Below are 23,306 nucleotides of genomic sequence, written 5' to 3'. Positions count from 1 at the left end.
ACGAGTCTGTGTGTCGAGAAAAGTACATTCTACCTTCAGTGGAAGAAACACTGGGAAAGCTGGCTGGAGCCAAAATATTCAGCAAGTTGGATGCGAACATGGGGTTTTGGCAAATACCTTTAACAAAAGGCTCAGCCAAGTACACAACGTTCATTACACCCTTTGGCCGATACCACTTCAATCGGCTGACTTTCGGCATAGCCTCAGCACCTGAGCATTTCCAAAACAGGATGACAACTGAGGTAACCGAGGGACTAGAGGGGGTTGTCTGTCACATGGACGATGTACTGGTGTGGGGCCAAACACAGGAGGAGCACGACGCTCGTCTGTATGCTGTGCTGGAGAAGATCCAAAAGGCAGCTTCAAGATTTTTTGATGCCTGTAGTGTAGACGGGCCTTTATTGTATATATGTGTGTGTGTTAGCCAATAGGAGTGAAACCTTACGGGCACGGTTCAGTGACGTCATAGGGAGACGACATGTTAGGGTAACGGAGCATTTGAGCTAGGTGTGTTGTAGCATGTGAGCTAGCAATAAAGAGACACGTAATTGTGAAAGTTGAACTCACGTGTATTATTGAACAACACGACAGTGACAACATCTGTTCTGAAGGCTGTAACTTCGTTGTTCACCTGCGGTTACAAAATCAAGGTTTCTTGTCACAACAACATACCCTCTTGTTTTTTATAAAGAGATGTACTGTAATAAGACAAGCTCTGTGTGAATTTAAATAATCAGCACTAGCTGAAACGGTTCTTATCAAGAAAAGGACCAACAAATGATCTTACAACTGGGAAAATAAAGCGTAAGCTGCTTTTTATTTCCCCCACACTCAGGGTCAGCTGTTTGAAAACTTCGTCTTTGCCACCATTATTACAATTATTGTAGACCAAAACTGATTGATTCATGAATTCATTTGGGTATATCTTTGTCAACAAAGTACTCAAATCTAGAGTTATCGAGTATTAATGTGTACGGCCAGGCTGCTGAATAATTTAAGCCCAGGGTATTGACTAGACCCTCCAGAAAAACGCGATTCTGCGATCGCAGAATTTACCGCATAATCAGCTAAATGGCGCAGATTTTTAAAAGGCCGCATATTTATCAAAAGGCTGCATAAACCCCGCATTTTTCCACACAAAGTTGAGAAGAAAAAAAGTTAACTCGTCTTGACGTGACGTCATCAGCTCGCGCATCACAGAATGTAAACAACACTGTATAGAGTGAACGTGTGGAGCTCACACGATAGAGAAAACACCAAGATGAAAAAATCTAATCCATCTAATTTACCGACGAACATTTCTACTAAAGACCGGGCAAAAAGTGGGGGGAAACTATTCTGCACCCCGTGCAACTGTGTGTTGGAGCATAAGAGAAATTGACGGTGAGGACCCACTTTGATTCATTCAAACATTCGAAAATGCTTTCTGCTGCTGCGGACAAGAAAGCCAAACAACTGAAGTTCACCAAGGCATCAACATCCAAAACCCTTTCGAGGGCTACAAGAAACGAAGTGAGTAGCCTACAAGATTGAAGCTGGTCAGATAACGAACGAGTAAATGAAAACAGAATGAGGCGGAGAAGTGTGTGTGTGTGTGTGTGTGTGTGTGTGTGTGTGTGGGGGGGGGGGGTGTGGGGGGGGTGTGTGTGTGTGTTTGAGATTAAAATAGCCCAATTGCTTTTACAATAAATAAACATTGAATGTGTTTAATTGAATAGTAAAGGGGTTTAACGTTAGCGGCAGGTTGTGTGTGAGAGAGAGAATAAATAAGACAGCCCAATATTTAAAAAAATTGTTATTCTTTTTCCCCGCATATTTAGCATATTTCCCAACTTTCCGCATATTTCGCAACTTCCCGCAATTTCACCGCATAAAATCACATAAAACCCCCGCATGTTTAATCGCATAATCAAGGATTTTAGCCCGCATAATCAAGGAATTTAGCCCGCATAATCAAGGATCTTTTTTTGCCCGCGTTTTTCTGGAGGGTCTAATTGACAAAGTATGCTCAATGTTCGTCACTGTTTTCATTGTTAGCTTACCTAAATTCAAGGTAACATAGGAATTGCAATTCAACGACAAATGACTTGCTTTTATTTTGATGGCGTGTTACATAACTTCCGGTCTGCACCGGGTCGCATAAAGCCCTGTTCTTTCCAGGTTGGACATGCTGCCGAGCGACGATTTATTCCTGCGAGCCTTTGTTCTGCATTTCCCCTGGAGCCGGAATACCTTTTGAAACCCTTTGAGGCTTAATTATATTTGTTTATTTATTTATTTTTTGATCAAGATGGGCTGCTTGGGATTCACTTGTTCGAAACACTGCCTGTGTGCGCTCAACATCCTCTATGTTGTGAGTATATGAGAAGGCTGAGATATGGATCATAAGCCTGCTGCCATTATTCACCCTCATCCCAGTGATGAGGGCAGACTTAATCAGAGATTCACTGTGGGATCAGTGCATGAGAAAATATATCTTCAAAAAATAGCCTACTGCCTGCTTTCTTTTAATGCATTATTAATAAGCCCAGCTCTGAAGTCTTTGAATCCTGCCATCACATGTTATGGAATTACAGAGGACGCCCTTCCTCTGCCTGCAACGTGTGTGTGTGTGTGTGTGTGTGTGTGTGTGTGTGTGTGTGTGTGTGTGTGTGTGTGTGTGTGTGTGTGTGTGTGTGTGTGTGTGTGTGTGTGTGTGTGTGTGTGTGTGTGTGTGTGTGTGTGTGTGTGTGTGTGTGTGTCACCTGCGAGCGCGGTGTGTGTCACCTGAAGGTCCAAAAGGTCTGATTTTCAATCATTTTAAAGGGCCACCCCACCCATTTTAAGCATAAGGAAACAGCGATGTTGTTTTGTGTTGGTGTGAGATTGTGGATTTGAGAGTAAATTAACATTGACCATTCTGAATTTATATATCTGTACCATCTTCTTGGAAGTTTAATACTAAATTAATGGTAAACTCCTGTACATATGTTATTCAACTCACTCAATATGAATATAGAGGTATCGTATCAGAATTAGTTTCATTTTCCAAGTAGGTTTACACATACTGAGAATTAGCCTTTCTGGTGCATACAGAGACACAAAAAGGAGAATACTGACCAAAAATAGAAAATGGCATAATTATAAAAGCTATTCAAAATAATAATACACAAAATATAATATACACTGAGTGCAGTAAAATATGGAAAAGAAAACGGAATTTTTTAATTTTTTTTATTTGAAGGGATTGTTTTCAAAATCCAATTATGTATATTTTTGTTAGTTAAGATAAAATACAGCTGCACAGTTTCAGTTCACTTTTGATGAGAACATGTGTCACGCTCCTGGGTTCATGTCACGGTTGTAGTTTTGTAGGTTTGGGTGTTTTTGCCATTTTCCTCTGGTCCTTTTCCCTGTGTTTTTCCTCTTGTCATTAGTTCCCTGGTGTGTCTAGTTATCTGATTGTGTTCACCTGTGGCCTTTGTGTTTCTCCTCCCCTGCCCAGCTGTTTCTTGTCCTGTGATTACCCTTCTGTGTATTTAGTCTTGTCTCCTCCTGTGTTCAGTGTTGGTGCTTATTTTGTTCGTGACTTAGTTCACCGGAGAGTGTTTTGTTTGTTCCAAGTTTACTCTAGACCTTGAAATAAAGGTATTATCAAATGTTATCTGCGTTTGGGTCCTACCTGCTTCACTCACCGTATCAGAAAGCACCAACCTTGAAATGGGCCCAGCAGATCCGTTCAAGCTGGAAGTATTGAACTTTTCCTTTTTTTTGGCTAACTGCTCAGATCGATGGAAGAGAGCACCCGTAGTTCAGCAGCGAGAGGCTGTGTTGTCGGAGGCGTGCCAGATGGCTAGAGAGAAACCAGGTTTGGTGAAGTTTTTACCTGGATGGATTTCAAAGATCCTCCCGGTGTGTGATTCCCGGCCTGCTAGCCCCAGGCATGCTAGCTCCCTGTGGGTTCCGTCTGAAGTCAACCCATGCTTCTGCCCCAGTTCCTGCTCCTGTCCAGGAGTCGTATTCCGGAACTCGTTGGGCTTATGGAGGTCCACGGAGTATTCAGGCGGCTGCGAAGAGAAGGAGTCGCAAGGCCAGGCTAGCAGCCCGAGCCCCAGCAGCCATGGTTCCGGCTACAGAACCGGCCCACACAGTTGTGGCCCCAGCAACCATGGTTCCAGCCCTGGCCCCAGCTGGTTCCAGTTCTGACCCCAGCAACCATGGTTCCAGCCCTGGTTCTGGCCCCAGCAGCCATGGTTCAGGCTCCAGTACAGGCCCCAGCAGCCATAGTTCCGGTTACTGAACCGGGCCCAGAAACCATGGTCCCGACTCCAGTTTTGGCTATAGGACTGGCTGTCCCTCCGACGCCAGCTCCCCGTGTCCTGTCGGCATACCGGCCGACTCCAGCACCTCGTCTCCTGTTGGCTGTCCGTCCGACGCCAGCTCCCTGTGTCCTGTTGGCTGTCCGACCGACGCCAGCTCCCCGTGTCCTGTCGGCATACCGGCCGACTCCAGCACCTCATCTCCTGTTGGCGAACCAACCCTCTCAAGTCCCTGCTCAGGTCCCCTCTCAAGTCTCCCCCAGAGTTCCCTCTCGGAGTCTTCTCTCGAGTCCCCTCTCAAGTCAACTCTCAAGTATCCTCTCGAGTTCCCTCTCAAGTCAACTCTCAAGTAGGCCTGTCACGATAATTAACTTTGTTGGACGATACATTTTTATGGAAATTATTGCGATAAACGATAATATTGTCGGCGCCGTTTTAAGACCATTTTAGACATAATGATAATATATAATAATAATTCAAGTACATCCTTTCAAACATAACTTGTTATTGAACATTCAACATTGCAAATGAAATGTGAAATAATATTAAAATATATAAATTATATATAATAAATAAAACAAATTAATTAAATTATTATAAATTAATTAAATCACACACAACCAAAACAATCAATTAAATAGAGTCAGGCTGGAAAACAGAGCTCTCTCTTTATATATATATATATATATATATATAAATAAATAAATAAATAAATAAATAAATATGAGCACACATTATCTCACAAGCAAAAAAAACCTCCTTAAAACAACAGTCAAGTGTACAGTCCACTGTCAAACACCCAGATGCCTCAACAGGCCATATCCAAATCTGTTTTTCTAAGTTTTCGAGCAAGGAACACCAACATGTTTGCATTGTCGGGCGGGGGCTCTCCAGCTGCCGTGTTTGCTCCCAGCTGGGAAAACGGAATGGGGTGGTTGTGTTTTAGGTGGTTTAGAATGCGTGGTATTGCCTGCTTTTGTCGCTACCTTTTTTAAACCAATGCGACACACCGCCCGGCTCATTCAAGCCCGTAGGTTCGCCTCGTTGATTTGGTTTGAATCCAAAATACTGCCACACCGGAGAATCGAGATGTGTAGTTAGGTTTTGTAACCAATTCCATTTCACTTTAAATTCCCCGCGAGTAAGTCACACGTTGTCTCCCGCTTGTCGCTATATTATTAATTTGGCTGCTACGCTTCTGCACGTGCACGCGGAGTGTCCTGACCTGGCTGTGTGTCAGCCCCGCCCCTCACAGCGCGCCTGGCAGCCACAGCGCTCCAGGCTAAAATGCTGGTCACATCTTTATGTAAACGGCAATTTATCGAGCTCAGAAAAGTTATCGAGTCCATTTTTATTTATCGTACGATAAGTCAATTTATCGATTATCGCGACAGGCCTACTCTCAAGTTCCCTCTCTAGTCCCCTCTCAAGTCTCCTCTCAAGTTCCTACCCGAGTCCCCTCTCAAGTCTCCTCTCAAGTCTCCCCTCGAGCTACCTCTCGAGTCCCATCTCGAGTCCCCTTTCAAGACACTTCTCAAGTCACCGCTCAAGTCTCCTCTCAATTCCCCTCTCCATTCTCCTCTCAAGTTCCTACCCGAGTCCCCTCTCAAGTCACCTCTGAAGTATCCCCTCGAGTTCCCTCTCGAGTCCCCTTTCAAGACACCTCTCAAGTCACCTCTCAAGTCCCTGCTCAAGTCCCTGCTCAAGTCCCCTCTCAAGTCCCTGCTCAAGTCCCCTTTCCAGTCTCCTCTCAAGTTCCTACCCGAGTCCCCTCTCAAGTCAACTCTCAAGTCACCTCTCAAGTCAATTCTCAAGTATCCTCTCGAGTTCCCTCTCAAGTCAACTCTCAAGTTCCCTCTCTAGTCTTCTCTCGAGTCCCCTCTCAAGTCTCCGTTCAAGATCCCTCTCAAGTCATCTCTCAAGTTAACTCTCTAGTTACCTCTCTAGTTCCCTCTCAAGTCCCTTCTCAAGTCCCCTCTCAAGTCCCTGCTCAAGTCCCCTTTCCAGTCTCCTCTCAAGTTCCTACCCGAGTCCCCTCTCAAGTCAACTCTCAAGTATCCTCTCGAGTCTCCTCACAAGTCCCCTCTCGAGTCTCCTCACAAGTCCCCTCTCGAGTCTCCTCACAAGTCCCCTCTCGAGTTCCCTCTCAAGTCTTCTCTCGAGTCCCCTCTCAAGTCAACTCTCAAGTATCCTCTCGAGTTCCCTCTCAAGTCAACTCTCAAGTTCCCTCTCTAGTCCCCTCTCAAGTCTTCTCTCGAGTCCCCTCTCAAGTCTCCGTTCAAGATCCCTCTCAAGTCATCTCTCAAGTTAACTCTCTAGTTCCCTCTCGAGTCCCCTCTCGAGTCACCTCTCAAGTTGCCTCTCAAGTCTCCGTTCAAGTTCCCTCTCAAGATCCCTCTCAAGTCACCTCTCAAGTCAACGCTCAAGTTCCCTCTCAAGTCTCCTCTCGAGTCCCTTCTCAAGTCCCCTCTCAAGTCTCCGTTCAAGTTCCCTCTCGAGTCTCCTCTCGAGTTCCCTCTCAAGTCTTCTCTTGAGTCCCCTCTCAAGTCAACTCTCAAGTATCCTCTCGAGTTCCCTCTCAAGTCAACTCTCAAGTTCCCTCTCTAGTCCCCTCTCAAGTCACCTCTCGAGTCAACTCTCAAGTTCCCTCTCAAGTCCCCTCTCAAGTCTCCGTTCAAGTTCCCTCTCAAGATCCTTCTCAAGTCATCTCTCAAGTCAACTCTCAAGTTTCCTCTCGAGTCTCCTCTCAAGTCTCCTCTCAAGTTCCCTCTCAAGCCCTCTCTCGAGTCCCCTCTCGAGTCATCTCTCAAGTCTCCTCTTCAGTGCCTTCTCAAGTTTCCTCTCGAGTCCCTTCTCAAGTCTCCATTCAAGATCCCTCTCAAGTCATCTCTCGAGTCAATTCTCGTCTCTTCTCCAGTTCCCTCTCAAGTCTCCTCTCGAGCTACCTCTCGAGTCCCATCTCGAATCCCCTTTCAAGACACTTCTCAAGTCACCTCTCAAGTCTCCTCTCCATTGCCTTCTCAAGTCTCCTCTCGAGCTACCTCTCGAGTCACCTCTCAAGTCAACTCTCAAGTTCCCTCTCGAGTCTCTTCTCGAGTCCCCTCTCAAGTCTCCGTTCAAGTTCCCTGTCAAGATCCCTCTCAAGTCATCTCTCAAGTTTCCTCTCGAGTCTCCACTCAAGTCCCTTGTCCTGTGTCATTGGAGGTTCCGCTGGGGGTCCTGCCAATCCTATGTCCTGTGCCGTTGGAGGTCCCGCAGACTGCTCTTCTGCCGGGGGTCCTGCCAACTCCATGTCTTGTCCCGTTGGAGGTCCCGCAGACTGCTCTTCTGCCGGGGGTCCTGCCAACCCCATGTCATGAGCCGTTGGAGGTCCCGCAGACTGCTCTTCTGCCGGGGGTCCTGCCAACCCCATGTCCTGAGCCGTTGGAGGTCCCGCAGACTACTCTCCTGCCAGGGGTCCTGCCAACTCCATGTCTTGTCCCGTTGGAGGTCCCGCACACTGCTCTTCTGCCGGGGGTCCCGCCAACCCTAGGTCCTGTGCCGTTGGAGGTTCCGCCTACTGCTCTCCTGCCGGGGGTCCTGCCGGCCCTGTGTCCTCTTCCGTGGGGGATCTTGCCGACACCGGCTCCTGCCGGCCTCCGGAGCTGTCCGGTCTTCGCCCTCGAGGCCGATCCCCTGAGTTCGCCCACTGTGGTCTTCGCCCCTCCTCGAACTCTGCCTTGCCCCCGGGCCGTCCGCCCGAGACCCCCGCCTCGAACTCTGTCTTGCCCCCTGGCCGTCCGTCCGAGACCCCATCCATGGTCTCTACCTTACCCGAGGGCTGTCCGCCCGAGTTCCCCTCTTTGAACTCTGCCTTGCCCCCGGGCCGTCCGCCCGAGACCCATCCATGGTCTCTACCTTACCCCCGGGCCGTCCGCCCGAGTTCCCCACTTTGGACTCTGCTTTGCCCCCGGGCCGTCCGCACGAGTTCCCCTCCTTGTTTTCTGCCTTGTCCCCGGGCCGTCCGCCCGAGACCCGTCTTCCAGACCCCCTCCACCCACCCTGTTGGACTTTGTTTTTTGGGACGTCTGGAATCCGTCCCTTGAGTGGGGGGTTATGTCACGCTCCTGGGTTCATGTCACGGTTGTAGTTTTGTAGGTTTGGGTGTTTTTGCTGTTTTCCTTGTCATGTTTTCCTCTGGGTTATTGTCTGGTCCTTTTCCCTGTGTTTTTCCTCTTGTCATTAGTTCCCTGGTGTGTCTAGTTATCTGATTGTGTTCACCTGTGGCCCTTGTGTTTCTCCTCCCCTGCCCAGCTGTTTCTTGTCCTGTGATTACCCTTCTGTGTATTTAGTCTTGTCTCCTCCTGTGTTCAGTGTTGGTGCTTCTTTTGTTCGTGACTTAGTTCACCGGAGAGTGATTTGTTTGTTCCAAGTTTACTCTAGACCTTGAAATAAAGGTATTATCAAATGTTATCTGCGTTTGGGTCCTACCTGCTTCACTCACCGTATCAACATGTACGTTGTTTTGTACAGTTTATATAAATACAGAAATATTTGTCAAATCATTTGTCCGCAGCTCACTCTGTTGAGAAAAAATAAAAATCGTGAGAAAATAGTTTTGTTAACTTAAAATCGTGAATCGTATCGAATCGTGAGTTGAGTCTATCGTTACATCCCTAGAGTTTAAGCTTGCTTGGGACCCTGGCACTGTTGGACTTTATTTGCAGCAACTTATTTGCAGCAACTAAATTTATATTTTTTGACCGATTTAAGTTTGCTCAATTTCCTACGGACACCTGCCCATCTCTGACGGCACACTGGGGTGATACGGCACAGTGTGAAAATCACTGCTCAACACCTCATCCAGCTGCTGGAGAGAGACACTTTAAATCCTCCTCTTCCTCTCTAGTTATTATTACTGTCTCTTCTACAACCATCACAGCCCTCTGGTTCACAGGGCACTATGGGTCCTAATGTGTGTAGTATGCTGGACATAACCACTGAACATTTCAACCTGTACACTTATAAAAGGATTTATATCCATACTACTCATGCACATTTATGATATATAATATACTTATATACTATTACTCCACTGAATCTATCAGAAAGCTATCACTCATAATTACTTTGCGGACTGATTTATACATTAGTTGGCATTTTCATAAACTAGTGCAGAGGTAATATTAATCAAATCTTAAAAGTAGACAGTAGAAAATAATAAACAATTAGCATGTTTGCTTTTAAAATGTCAGCATATTTCCCTGCTGTTCTGTGAAATGCACAACCTTTACTGGTTATTGTGATTTCCCCTTTAAATATAGTACTTGTATTTGGTCAACTGAATCTGAATACATTTCCCTACTGCACTGCAATGGTAGCAGATAGCAGATATGTCTTCCAGAATGTTATACATAGGGGTGCACCGAATGGGAAATTCTTGGGCGATACCGAAAATATGAAACATTTGTCCGAAAACCGAATGCCGAAAGGCCGAAAATGATTAATAGAAAAATATATATATATATATATATATATATATATATATATATAATGTATACATTTTTTACCAATGTTGTTCAGCTACCTGATTATGGAAAAAGACATGATTATGGAAAAACTTAACTTAAATAATAATCACTATTATGGGTCCATAAAACATTGATTCAGCACTTTTGAATGCATACAGTACATTAATCCCAAGTCAAGTGCATTTTCTTTTCTCTGTAGGATAACTAAAACAAAGTGCATTCAGAACAAAGCCAAGGTGCTTTAAAACTGCATAAACATCTAGGCCAGTAGGCCTACAACAAAATAGTGTAAATAAAGACTGTAACAGCAGGCCTTCAACAACAACTAACGTGTTGTTGTGATGACGTAATCAAAACGCGGCGACAAGCAGGGCGCGTGACCATGCTCGCGGCTGGCTCACAGCCAACATGTCTGCTGCTTGGCGATATTTCAAAATATCAGAGAAGGAGCCACGGATTGCGATTTGTAAAATGTGTTCAGCTGACATTTCTCGAGGGGGTGTAACTGCAAAGACTTTCACCACTTCGAGATTACTCAACCACTTGAAATCAAAACACCCGGACAAATATGCGGAGTATGCTCAACGTAACCCTGTTCTCTGACATTCAGTGATATTTTTTTACTAAAGCTTTAAAATAAAATGTAGTCGAGTTACATACTTATATCCCTATATTAAATGTAGTGGAGTAGAAGTATAAAGTAGCATCAAATGGAAATATTAAATTAAAAGGGGACCTATCATGCAAAATGCATCTGATACAGATTTGAATTTTTCTGACGTCAGAAAAGGGGTGCTCCGCCTATATGGGCAACTCTCCACCTATCAGGGGAATGGGGGGTTCGCCCTTTGGCCGAAAGCCGAAAGGGCCTTTTTAACCATTTTCGGCCGATAATTTTCGGTCGCCGAATATTCGGTGCATCCCTAGTTATACAGTATGTGTACTTAGCTTACTTTTAGTTTTAGTATTGATGTGTAATATGTTGGTATACTACTATATTATTTTGATTTCTGATTCTGGTTTTGAATAAACCGGGACAAAGGTTACATGAACATAATCCAGATGTTTTTATTCCTCTTCTGATTGAAGATGCACTTAATATTTGTATTTAATATTGGGATTCAATTTAAATGAATGTAGGGATAAAATATTGTACCAATATGTGACATTTTTGCAGATGGTGAGCCTGCTGATGATCGGCATCGCGGCGTGGGGGAAGTGGTTCGGCCTGGTCTCCAGTTTCCAGGTGGTGGGGGGCATCATCGCCGTGGGGGTCTTCCTCTTCTTCGTGGCTGGGGCCGGCCTGATCGGAGCCATGAAGCATCACCAGGTCCTGCTCTTCTTCGTATCCTTCTCACCGCTCAGACTACTGCTCACCGATAGTGGTGTAAACGAGTAACTAAGTACATTTAATCAAGTAATGTTCTTATGTACAATTAACAGGAAATTGTACTTTACTGGAGTATTTCAATGTTGTCCTACTTTGTACTCTTACTCCACTACAGTTCAGAGGTACATGGTGTACTTCTACTCCACTACATGTATTTAATACCTTTAGTTACTTCACAGATGTGGATGAATGATGTAAAATATAATCAAGTGTTAAATCAGACTTTAGTTCCACCTGGAGTAAATTCACAAGCTATCCTGCAGTATACAAAGTCATTCAAACTAGCTGCACCTTTACCAGCTTTGAGAACACTTTAATGATCAATCATTATAAAACATATCATATTATTCTGAAATGGAACAATGTGCACAATGAGCACTTTCTTTTTTACTTTAAGTATATTTTGATGATAATAGTCTGATTCCAACACTGAGTACTACAAGGGCTACACAATTTCAGAAACGCAATATTTGTACGGGAAAAATATGTTTGAATATTATTCTGAATTAGGGATTGTTGTGCTTCATAGTGTTCCCTCTGGAGAGTCATATTCTACGGACTAAACAAAATGTCTTTGTTTGTATGAAGGTAGATATGGTGCAAAATGCGAAAGCATGTAAAACCTGATGTGAGCACTTGCAGAAAAAAAAATCTGAACTTGTGTGCATACATTGACACTTGTATAAAATATCCCCGTATCTGTGAACCAAATTTGAAGTCACATAAGAAAAAAAAAGGTTGTGTAGCTTGTAGGAAAAAATGAACTTAGTGATGAAATGTTCACTTGCAGAAAGATATATATTTTTTAATATATTTTCCATTACAACTTGTTTATTACAACCTCTCAAATCAGTCATTACAACGTCACAAATCTGCTCTGTGGCAGTATAAATCGACAAATCTGCGGCCTTGACTTTTGCTACACTTCTTGCGATGAATGTGTCGCTAAAGTAATTTTCACCTGTAGATGTGGGGGGAGGGAGGGGGGTTGGAGCTGTCGGTGAATGCCGCTGTAACACATTAATAAACAATGACCCACGGCACGGAAAAGTACAAGGTTGGAGAAGTAGTTCTTTAATTGAATATGGCTTCGTATGATTAAAATCGCCCCGTGCAGGAGCTAGAACGGGAGCTGCGTTGGTTTGAAAGGGGCTGCGTCGTTCTGATAGCTCCGCCCCTTCGCTCCAACCCCCCTCCCTCCCCCCACATCTACAGGTGAAAATTACTTTTGTGACACATTCATCGCAAGAAGTGTAGCAAAAGTCAAGGCCGCAGATTCGTCGATTTATACTGCCACAGAGCAGATTCGTGACGTTGTAATGACTGATTTGAGAGGTTGTAATAACCAAGTTGCAGTTGTAATGGACCAAAGCCCCTCCCCCCTCCTCCCTTCTGTCAAGCGACTTTGTTAACCACTTTGAAAAGAAGGTGGATGATATTCGCTCTTCTTTTTCTGACTCACCTTTACTCACCGCTGGGTCACCAGACCCTCCCTTCACCCACACACTGACCTCCTTCTCCCCTCTCTCTCAAAGTGAGGTTCTTACCCTCGTTACCTCTGCCCGTCCTACCACCTGTCCTCTGGACCCTATCCCCTCAAACCTCCTTCAGACTATCGCTCCTGATATTCTACCATTTCTCAACCATTTCATCAACACTTCTCTAACTTCTGGTCACTTTCCAAACAGTCTCAAGGAGGCAAGAGTAAACCCTCTCCTAAAGAAACCCACTCTCAACCCATCTGATGTTATAAACTACAGGCCTGTCTCTCTCCTCCCATTCCTGTCTAAAACACTTGAACGTGCTGTCTTTAAACAACTCTCCTGTTATCTCCATCAGAACAACCTTCTGGATCCGCACGAGTTTCAAGGCAGGTCACTCAACAGAAACTGCTCTCCTTGCTGTCACTGAGGAACTGCACACTGCTAAAGCAGCCTCCCTCTCCTCTGTCATCATCCTTTTGGACCTGTCTGCTGCATTCAACACGGTGAATCATCAGATCCTCCTTCGCACTCTCCAAGAACTTGGAGTTTCAGGCACTGCACTTTCCCTCCTCACCTTATACCTCAAAGACCGCCCCTACAGGATAACTTGGAGAGGGTCCGAGTCCGACCCTTGTCAATTAACTACAGGGGTCCCTCAGGGCTCTGTTCTTGGTCCCCTCCTCTTCTCCTTGTACACAAACTCGCTCGGGTCTGTCATTAGCCCGCATGGTTTTTCATACCACTGCTACGCTGACGACACCCAACTAATTCTGTCCTTTCCCCGCTCAGAGACCCAGGTCGTCGCACGCATCTCTGCTTGCCTAGCAGACATCTCTCAGTGGATGTCTGCTCATCACCTCAAGCTCAACCTTGACAAGAATGAACTGCTTTTCCTTCCGGGAAAAGATTGCCCCACTCTTGACCTAACAATCAACATCGGCACCTCTGTTGTTTCCCCGACTCAGACTGCAAGGAATCTGGGTTTGACCCTAGATAACAAACTGTCCTTCACTGCAAACATTGCTGCTACAACCCGCTGCTGCAGATACACGCTTTACAACATCAGGAGGATACGTCCCCAGCTGACCCAGAAATCAGCGCAGGTTCTGGTCCAGGCTCTCGTCATCTCACGCCTAGACTACTGCAACTCCCTCCTGGCTGGTCTACCTGCATGTGCCATCCGACCTCTGCAGCTCATCCAGAATGCAGCGGCTCGTCTGGTCTTCAACCTTCCAAAATTCTCCCACACCACGCCGCTCCTCCGCTCCCTTCACTGGCTTCCAGTAACTGCTAGAATCCACTTCAAGACACTGGCACTTGCGTACCATGCTGCGAATGGATCTGGCCCTTCCTTCATCCAGGACATGGTTAAACCGTACACCCCAACACGTGCACTCCGCTCTGCATCGGCCAAACAGCTCGCTGCACCCGCAATGCGAGGGGTGCCCAAGTTCCCATAAGCAAAAATGTGTGGGTTTGCTATCCTGGCTCCAAAATGGTGGAATGAGCTCCCCATTGAAATCAGGACAGCAGAAAGCTTGCACATCTTCCGGCGCAGACTGAAAACTCATCTCTTTCGACTCCACTTCGAGCGATATAATTACTAACAAAGCACTTATATACTAATAAAGGGCGGGCTTATCTAAAGCCAGTTGAGTAGCACTTGAAATGTTTGGCTCTATGAACCCTGATGTACTTTTATGATTCTGTTTTCTTCAAGTTTGTATCTTCCTGGTCGAATGCACTTATTGTAAGTCGCTTTGGATAAAAGCGTCAGCTAAATGCAATGTAATGTAATGGAAAATATATTTAAAAAATATATATTTTTCTGCAAGTGAACATTTCATCACTAAGTTCATTTTTTTCCTACAAGCTAAAAAACTTTTTTTCTTCTTCTGTGACTTCAAATTTGGCTCACAGATACGTGGATATTTTATACAAGTGTAAATGTATGCACAGAAGCGCAGATCTTTTTTCTGCAAGTGCTCACATCAGGTTTTACACGCTCTCGCATTTTGCACCATATCTATCTTCATAGTTTGGTACCTTTTTAGAAAATTACGCACAAATGATCAACTCCTCCGATATCGTAAATCACATTGCAATATCAGTCAAATTAATTACAAGTTATTTTTTCTAAATGTCAGCTTTTACAGAGTTCATTACAGAGCTGCAGTCAGGACAGGGTTAGCCTAGCTTAGCATAAAGACCAGTGGTGGACAGTAACTACCTACACTTACTAAATTATTGTACTTAAGTACAATTTTAAGTTACTTTAAAGTGGACCTATCATGCTGTATTTGAAACATATATTGTAGGGCCATACCTATATAAAACATTTTTTTTTTCAAAATACCAAACGGATCATGCATTTTAGCCATGCCTCATTTAGCTCTATTTGCTCTTTTCCAGCCCTGTTTTTGCAAGGGCTGATTCTGCTTTTGTGGCAGACTACAGCGCCACTTACAGGCCTGGCATATGTACTACAGCGTCTCTAGCGCTTTCGAGCGGCCATGGCAATGGCCGTGGCCCAACCCCCCATTCCCCTGATAGGTGGAGAGTTGCCCATATAGGCGGAGCACCCCTTTTCTGACGTCAGAAAAATTCAAATCTGTATCAGATGCATTTGCATGATAGGTCCCCTTTTAATTTAATATTTCCATTTGATGCTACTTTATACTTCTATTGCACTACATTTAATAGGGATATAATGTATGTAACTCGACTACATTTTATTTTAAAGCTTTAGTAACTATTCAGATGAAGATTAAACATTGGTTTAACACGATGGATCTCTAAAGATTAAACCAGTGGAATAACAGTTTGAGATAATAATAATAATAATAATAATAATAATAATAATAATAATAATGATAATTGATTTCAGCACTTTTCCAAGGGCTCAAAGCGCTTTACATTACAATATATGAGATATATTAGACATGTAATACATCAGTACTGTGGACATTACCCACAGGAACCATTTTCGGTTGAAGAAAAAAGCTGTGAACATAATTATCTCTGAATCAGATCTTTTATTGTGTACAGTAAAATGCTACTCTTATAATGTCATATGTATATATAAATATTAAATATCACATACGAACGCAAAATGCACATCATCCATCTAACATGACTCTTTCAGAGCTTTGTGTTTTTGGATCAAACAAAGTAGAATACAGTGTTGTTATGTTATGTTATACAGTATGTCATTGGTGAGCGCCACAGGTGTTGCCAGGTGACAGAGCCAGACCAGCTGTTTCCTGTTTTTATACCAAACATGACTTACCACTTCCCTTACAAAATATGTAGATATGTATATGAGCAGCACTGTACGTATGTTATGGATCTGTGAATGTTTTTTAATGTTGGACAGTGCCCTCTCTTCCCCTCAGTGATTTGGAAAATCTATTCATGTATGCAGTGCAATAAGACCCAGACGGCCTCGTGTTACACACCGTGCTCAGCCAGGCTCTAACTGACGCTCAGCTTTAAATCAGGCGTGGAGTTACAGTGTGTATGAGCAGGGTTGTTGTTTCTGCTGGACATGTGTGTGTGTTGCTCCTTGACAGTGAAGCTCAGTACATGATCGTCCTGTTCATGGTGTTCATCGTGCAGTTCTCTGTTTCCAGCGCCTGCTTGGCCATCAACAGAGAGCAGCAGGTACGATACACAGCAGCCTAGAAGAATCACATTCAGCTGGGTGCACTGACAACTGTACTAGAAATCAAATTAAATTTAAATAGATAAATGTGTGCTCTCTCTAGCTCTCTAGCTCTCTCGCTCTCTCTCTCTGTCTCGCTCGCTCACAGAGGCTGTGTGCTTGTGTTAAAAAATTATAATAAAAATAGGCCTATTTGTAAAGTGGGGGGACACAAACGGGATTTTGAAAAGTGTCACAGTTAAACTCCTTGTGAAGTGGTGAGGTGCCGCTCCACATTGCTTTTCTTCTCGACTGCAACGCTGTAAATGATTTTGGTTTCAGTTGTGTGTGTGTGAGCAGGCTCGATTTGGCCATCGGGAGATTCGGGACTTTTCCCGATGGGCCGCTGCCTTTGGTGGGCCGCTGGCTCTTACATAGGTGGGCTGTGGACTTTCACAGCGCCGGTACCGCAAGGACCCAGGTTCGATTCTGGCCTGAGGACCAACAAATTAATTAAAACATTTTTTTTTTTAAATAAAAAAAAAAATCCCGTTCATCACGTCCATTCGCGACCCACCTATCATATCTCTGTGCCCCACCAGTGGGGCGCTCCCCACACTTTGAGAAACGCTGGTGTTAGGGAATACAGTTACCTTTTTTTTTTTAAATCTAGGTTTCATAATCCAGTTGCATGTAATGTGTTACTCTCGAAGCCTGCAGAGGCCCTAAATGTAACTTGTGATTGTTAGCAGCATGATTATTGAACTGTTTTCCTGTAGTTGTTGAAAGGCATTGTGTGTCATGTAGGAAATGACTAAGAGAAGTAGAAGAGGACAAGGCAGATCGACAGGAAGGGGGTTCATTCCAGAAGTGATTAAACACGGAAGCTCTTTAATACAGGCTTCCTGTCTCAGAGGAACAGAGCTGCAGCGGTCAGCAGGAAAACCTGTTGAACACCTCGGGATATCATCCATCACTACCATCAGCACAGATTGCTGGCAGTGGTGAAGATCATCTTCCCTTCACAATAAGTGGCTCTCCTTGTATTTGTGGTGTCAGTAATGAAGTGGAAGTGATTTGTGGTCACTGTTTAAAGCCTTTCTGATGCTGCTGACATCTAAACCATTAGATCAGACGGATCATTGATCCTTATTTAAAGGTCTGTGTGCAGCAGCTATTAGACAGAAGGCTCTACAATAAGGTCCTCAACTGCTGTGAGACTGAGAGGATCACACATACTTATTCTGCCAATCTACATTCAAAACTACTCACAGCCCATATCTTGTATTGATCCAGATATGTTTGGGACATATGAAAAAGCTTCTGCTTTGGTTATTAATTAATGTATGACATATTTCCCCCCCCCAAAAAGCCTCTTTAAAAATAATCTGGAATTCACATTATCTACAAGTTTCAGCAATTTTTTTTTCAATACTGGAGCATTTCTACTTTATGCTACAACATTGGTTAATAATTCATTTTAAATCTTATATTATTAAAACATAGTATAAATTAACAAATGTATTCTGATGTAATAATATGAAAACTACAAAAATGGCCATTCTCCATAAAATATACTTTTAGTTTTGGTACTTTATGTTTGTTTTTTTAAGTACTTAAATGAATGTTTGTACACTGTGGTATTACAGTGTACTACTTTCACTAATATCTGAGTATTCATCCATAACACTGGATTCAGTTGTGTGTGGGTGGGTGTGGGTGTGGGTGTGGGGGTGGGTGGGTGGGTGTGGGGGGGTGGGTGGGTGGGTGTGTGTTGCAGGACCAGCTGCTGGAGGTGGGCTGGAATAACTCCCGCAGCACTCAGAGGGACGTGGAGAAGAGCCTCAACTGCTGTGGCTTCAGGCAGCTGGAGCCCAACCGCACCTGTGACGCTGTGAGTCTGATCCTGGACCTGTTCAGAGGGTTGAACTGATATAAGATCATAATATCCCCTCTCCCTGCAGCCTGAGTCATTGCTTCGCTGTGTGTGTTGTCGTCCTGCAGGCGTGTTTCCCCAACCACTCGTGTCTGCTCTGTGCAGAGAAGATCCAGGAGCATGCAGGAGAGGTGCTCCGCTTCGTTGGAGGCATCGGACTCTTTTTCAGCTTTACTGAGGTGAGCCATCACACCTACAACACTAAGCAGGGCCGTGGGAAGTAGGGGTGCTGAGGGTGCTGCAGCACGCCCTGGTGGAGGATAGGGGATCTGCACTTCCACAAGATATAATTAAAAAAAAAACGAATTTTCAGCCTTGATGTAACAACATTCATAATTAAGTAAAGATAACACCCTTTTCACCCCGGTTACATTTTCCATTTGCCCTGTACGATGGGCGCTGTAAGTGATGAAAGTGGGGGATGTTGGCTTAGCAGGCGCCCGCAGCTCACAGCCAAAGTGAGAGATAGAGAGAGGGGATACTGCGGTACCGGCGGGGATTGTTGTTAGCTTCTGCTGTGCTAACTGATATAAGAAGCTGTTTCTACAATAATGTGGAGGGAGATTCCTCTCCTGTCAGACTGAGAGGCTCAGTGAGGTAAAGGACTCTGAGGGCTTAGATAGTTCACTTTAGTCGAAGTTATCTCAGTGGGTCTCAAACGTTTTGATCACAATTTATGTAAACAAATATTTCCAAGGCACACCTTTATAATTATTAGGATAAATAAAAACAGGTTTGAAATCATTCCAATGTATACTATAGGACAGTAAACCAAAAATATCGTTTAAAACTGGAGAGATTTTAAAATATACATAAATAAATAAATGTTAACTGGTAAAATAAGATATGAATGAACAACACAAATAAAATAAGTTACATGTATTTGTTATTGGCTATGGTAGATTATTGGAAATGTTCACATACCTACTTATTTGATTAATAAAATGCAAACCGATCTTTTTCATATGGGTGTTTAGAGTTGTACCCCCTAGATCAGTTTCTAATTGGGCGCTCAAAGTGCACCAAATCGAAGCATTTTACATTAAAATGTTAAAAAAATCTTCCCGGGGGGGTACCCCCGGACCCCCCTAGAGGATATGAAGTCCACCCCCCCAATTAAAACATGTTATAATATATAATAAATTTGAAGCCTTGTTATATAAGCTGTGCACCATGTCAATATATTTCTCTTTTTGCAGTGTATTGGTCTTTTGTAGAGGTTTTTCATTGCCAGCTAAAATCTTGCCTAGCAGCACATTGGTCAGAACCAGCCCTGGTGTCTTCCCACAGCACCCCCCATTTGAAACATGTTCCCACGGCTATGACACTAAGGAGTTACTCCATGCTTTGCTCAGTCAAACTAAATGAGCATTAGCAGCGGTGCTATTAGAAGTATTTGGAACCGTAGTAGAAAAGGCAGATGTAAGAAGAAGCAGTAGTTAGAGTAGGGAGGAAAGCACACACACACAACTTTAAGAATGTTTTCCGTTACAATTACTAGTTTCATGTTCAAAAAACCTAATCGGTAACCGAATCTGAGTATCAAATATCAAAGTAATTTAACCTTATTACTTTCTGTTACTTTTGGATGACCTCAATATCAAATGAAATGCAAATAAATACACAAGAAAATAAATATCAAAAATATGTTTTTTTTGTATCTTGATACCGTAATCCCATTCCAACTACTTTCAAAATAGTTTGAACTACTTTTTCCTGGTAGCTTTATTTATTTATCCATCTATATTTATCGAAATGCTTCGATGGAGAGCAAACAAAACAAGAGAAGGACAGAGGTTAAAAGACCGAGCGCTGGACGTTAGATAAATCAACAGAAGAAGATAGGAAGTAAACACTAAAGGGAACAGCAGAAGAAGACAGACAGGAAGTTAACACTAAAGGGAACAGCAGAAGAAGACAGACAGGAAGTAAACACTAAAGGGAACAGCAGAAGAAGACAGGAGGTAAACACTAAAGGGAACAGCAGAAGAAGACAGGAGGTAAACACTAAAGGGAACAACAGAAGAAGACAGGAAGTAAACACTAAAGGGAACAGCAGCAGCAGAAGAAGACAGAAAGGAAGTAAACACTAACGGGCTCTGTCAATGTTTGAAGACTGGTTAATGGAAACACTGTAGAAAGGAAAATGTTTTCTTAACAGAAGCAATACAATAATTTCTCTAAACCAACAAATTCATTGATATCAATGTCGAGATGGTGGTTTATATAATGTGTGTCCATGTAAAAAGCTTACTTAGCAGATACATTCACTGTGGGTGTGGGCAGGGGCGCCGCCAGGGATTTGGGGCCCCATGAAAAGATATCACGATTGGGCCCCACCACCAGACCCAGGCCACGCTAAACCAAGCACAATTGCTGTAACTACACTTCCAGAACCCAACCGACTCATTTATGCTTTAAATAACTCTACCTGGACAGGCTTGCATCTATCTTGTAGTCCAATACTAACCGCACAATATTTACTGACACTGAGCGGTGAACATATAACACTGTGCAGACGTGCAACATTCTACTAAAGTAGAATTCCCTATTTGATATAACACTAACATTCCGGACAATAGACCTCAATAGTCATCTCTTATGGTTTACATGCCTTTTTAATAACATTTTTGAATGGACCATTCATAAATCAAAATAAATATAACTTAAATATACATGACTTCTTAAATTAAAATAAAGTGAACATTAACACCAATATTATCATTTATAAAATGCTATAACAAAAAAAAAAACATAAGCAGCAGATTTTTTTATTAAATATACCAACTACAAAATAAGCGGGTATTAAAGTGTAAACGGACAACAAAACGGAAATGGAAGTGAAAAGGCCTGATGGTGGTGCTAAATCAGAGCCTGTTGTCAGTCTTTTTCACATCATGCATCTTCTGTGTGATCCAATATCGTTACCATAGCCTTGCCCTTTAACAGTTATTACGAGGCCTTGCTCAGCATTACTCACCAAGAGCCCAGCGCCTAGCCTTCTTACAGGCAAAGTCACTGATCAAGTCTTTGAAGTCCAGCTTTCTAGCCAACTGGCTTTCAATGGACAGCATGGCAAGACTGCAAAGCCTTATGGGGGGACAGGGCTGCGGAGCCTAAATATGGATCTGTTGGTCCTGGCACCAGGGGGAGGGACAACTGATTTAGTATGAATAGCTGCTAAAAATGTACCTGCATTTATTAAATGTCAGCTAAAAGAGTGAAATGAAAAACCTCTGAATTTTCTGTGAAGATATTAACAGTACAAACATTTCATGTCAGCAAAACATTACAATTATTATTTACAATGGACTAAGCTTAGCTAACAGACTAATTTCCACCACTCATGGACCACACCCACCTTTTCTTTTGAAAAACTGGGTGACATACTGTCGCCCTTTAGTCCCTCTCTCTTGTCTTTCTCTCCTTTCTTTTCTTTTTTGAAAGCCTGACTTTGTTAGTCGTTGAGACATGGCGCCCACGTAAGTACTATCATCCCTCCTCACATGCTCTCACTAGTCTCTCTCTCTCTGCTAGAAAGGGCTGTTGCTGCACAGCGTTTGGAGGCAGGACCAAACCATTACATGTAAATAGTTTGATGCTTTGGATAATTAACTTTTGGAAGAAAATAAGTTAAATGAATCATAAGTTTAGTGAGTACATTATCAATATGACGTTATATTAATGTTAATTATTGATAATAGATGAAAGGTTACTTAAACATTTTTTCTTAATGTTCTAACATTTTTTGGGGCCCCTGTCAGTCACGGGCCCTTAGAATCATCCTAACTTTTCACCCCCTTACGGCGCCCCTGGGTGTGGGTCTCCTCATGATCAAGAGAAAACATTGAGTGTTATTCTCTAACTCACAGAGGGTATTGTTTTGCTCTCAGTCTCACTGTTTCTTCGTCCTGTTTCAGATTCTGGGAGTGTGGCTGACGTACCACTACAGGAACCAGAAAGACCCCCTAGCTAACCCCAGTGCTTTCCTGTGAGTGAGCTCCGGCTGCTCCCTCACCTCCACCTCTGCCCTCCTTTTATGGACTTTGCAAATAAAACACTGATCGTTGTGTTTCCACTGAGGGCTGCAACATGCTGTTATTATGTTTGGAGTGGAGTGTGTTCTGAAGTGTTTGTGTGTGAAGGAACAGCACACACGTTGCCTCCAGTGTGACAGATATGCATCAGAAACATTTACAGTTAGTTCACTGACCCTATAGTGTATAGCCGTCTGCTGTGTATTATAAAGTACTTATGCAGCCTGCCTCATGTAACACTGTGTGTGTGTGTGTGTGTGTGTGTGTGTGTGTGTGTGTGTGTGTGTGTGTGTGTGTGTGTGTGTGTGTGTGTGTGTGTGTGTGTGTGTGTGTGTGTGTGTGTGTGTGTGTGTGTGTGTGTGTGTGTGTGTGTGTGTGTGTGTGTGTGTGTGTGTGTGTGTGTGTGTGTGTGTGTGTGTGGCCTTCTGCATGATTCTTCTGCAGATATTAAGATATCAGCTCCTGTATGAGAGCTGCACCTGTCTGAGCGTTTTTACTGTAAATCTGAATAAAACACTGATTTCTCTGGCTTCTTGTCTTCTGTTTCTACTCTGTAAAATTGTTTCAATTCAAAACAATAGGGAACATTGTTGTGTATTATTCAGTCTTAAAGGTCAGATTTTCTTTAAATACAAAGCACAAGTTGCTCAGCACAATAAGTTCATTTTTCGTTGTTTTAAATACCAAGTCAGTATTCAGCAGAAGTGGGGACTCGAGTCACATGACTTGACTCGAGTCAGACTCGAGTCGCATATTTTTTGACTTGAGACTTGCGGGACTAACATTAATAAAAGACTTGACTTGACTTTGACTTGGCATTCATGACTTGAGACTTGACTTTGGCTTGGTATTCATGACTTGAGACTTGACTTTGACTTGGCATTCATGACTTGAGACTTGACTTTGGCTTGGTATTCATGACTTGAGACTTGACTTTGACTTGGCATTCATGACTTGAGACTTGACTTTGGCTTGGTATTCATGACTTGAGACTTGACTTTGACTTGG

At 43.4% G+C, this 23,306-nt stretch overlaps 1 protein-coding gene and 1 long non-coding RNA gene across 5 annotated transcripts in view; both read left to right on the top strand.

Moving 5' to 3' along the window:
- LOC307021477 overlaps nucleotides 1-23,306 on the top strand; it is a 654,272-nt gene that overhangs the window by 624,933 nt on the left and 6,033 nt on the right. The gene's annotated exons all lie outside the window — the stretch shown is intronic.
- tspan13b (tetraspanin 13b) lies at nucleotides 1,119-22,827 on the top strand. 3 transcript variants are annotated; one of them, XM_079654328.1, is made up of 6 exons: nucleotides 1,119-1,512; nucleotides 10,986-11,153; nucleotides 16,265-16,345; nucleotides 18,112-18,219; nucleotides 18,330-18,440; nucleotides 22,182-22,827. In XM_079654328.1, the coding sequence occupies exons 1-6, from the start codon at nucleotides 1,420-1,422 to the stop codon at nucleotides 22,254-22,256; spliced, it is 636 nt and encodes a 211-aa protein (XP_079510454.1). In that variant the 5' UTR covers nucleotides 1,119-1,419; the 3' UTR covers nucleotides 22,257-22,827. The 3 variants fall into 3 exon arrangements, with proteins under 3 accessions (XP_079510454.1, XP_079510453.1, XP_079510455.1); XM_079654327.1 differs by having other exon boundaries at nucleotides 1,123-1,512; nucleotides 18,106-18,219; XM_079654329.1 differs by lacking the exon at nucleotides 1,119-1,512 and adding an exon at nucleotides 2,145-2,353 and having other exon boundaries at nucleotides 18,106-18,219.

Source organism: Notothenia rossii (genome assembly GCF_949606895.1).
Source record: "Notothenia rossii genome assembly, chromosome: 10".
Taxonomy (NCBI): Eukaryota; Metazoa; Chordata; class Actinopteri; order Perciformes; family Nototheniidae; genus Notothenia; species Notothenia rossii.
The sequence above is the reverse complement of the archived record's forward strand: the minus strand, read 5'-3'. Positions and strand labels throughout refer to the sequence as shown.

Excerpts from the sequence above, each read along its gene's own strand:
- tspan13b (XM_079654327.1), top strand. The coding sequence starts at position 1,420 with ATGCTTTCTGCTGCTGCGGACAAGAAAGCCAAACAACTGAAGTTCACC. Across the intron at positions 11,154-16,264 it reads ACCAGGTCCTGCTCTTCTTC|TACATGATCGTCCTGTTCAT; the intron begins GTATCCTTCTCA and ends AGTGAAGCTCAG. Across the intron at positions 18,220-18,329 it reads CCAACCGCACCTGTGACGCT|GCGTGTTTCCCCAACCACTC; the intron begins GTGAGTCTGATC and ends GTCGTCCTGCAG.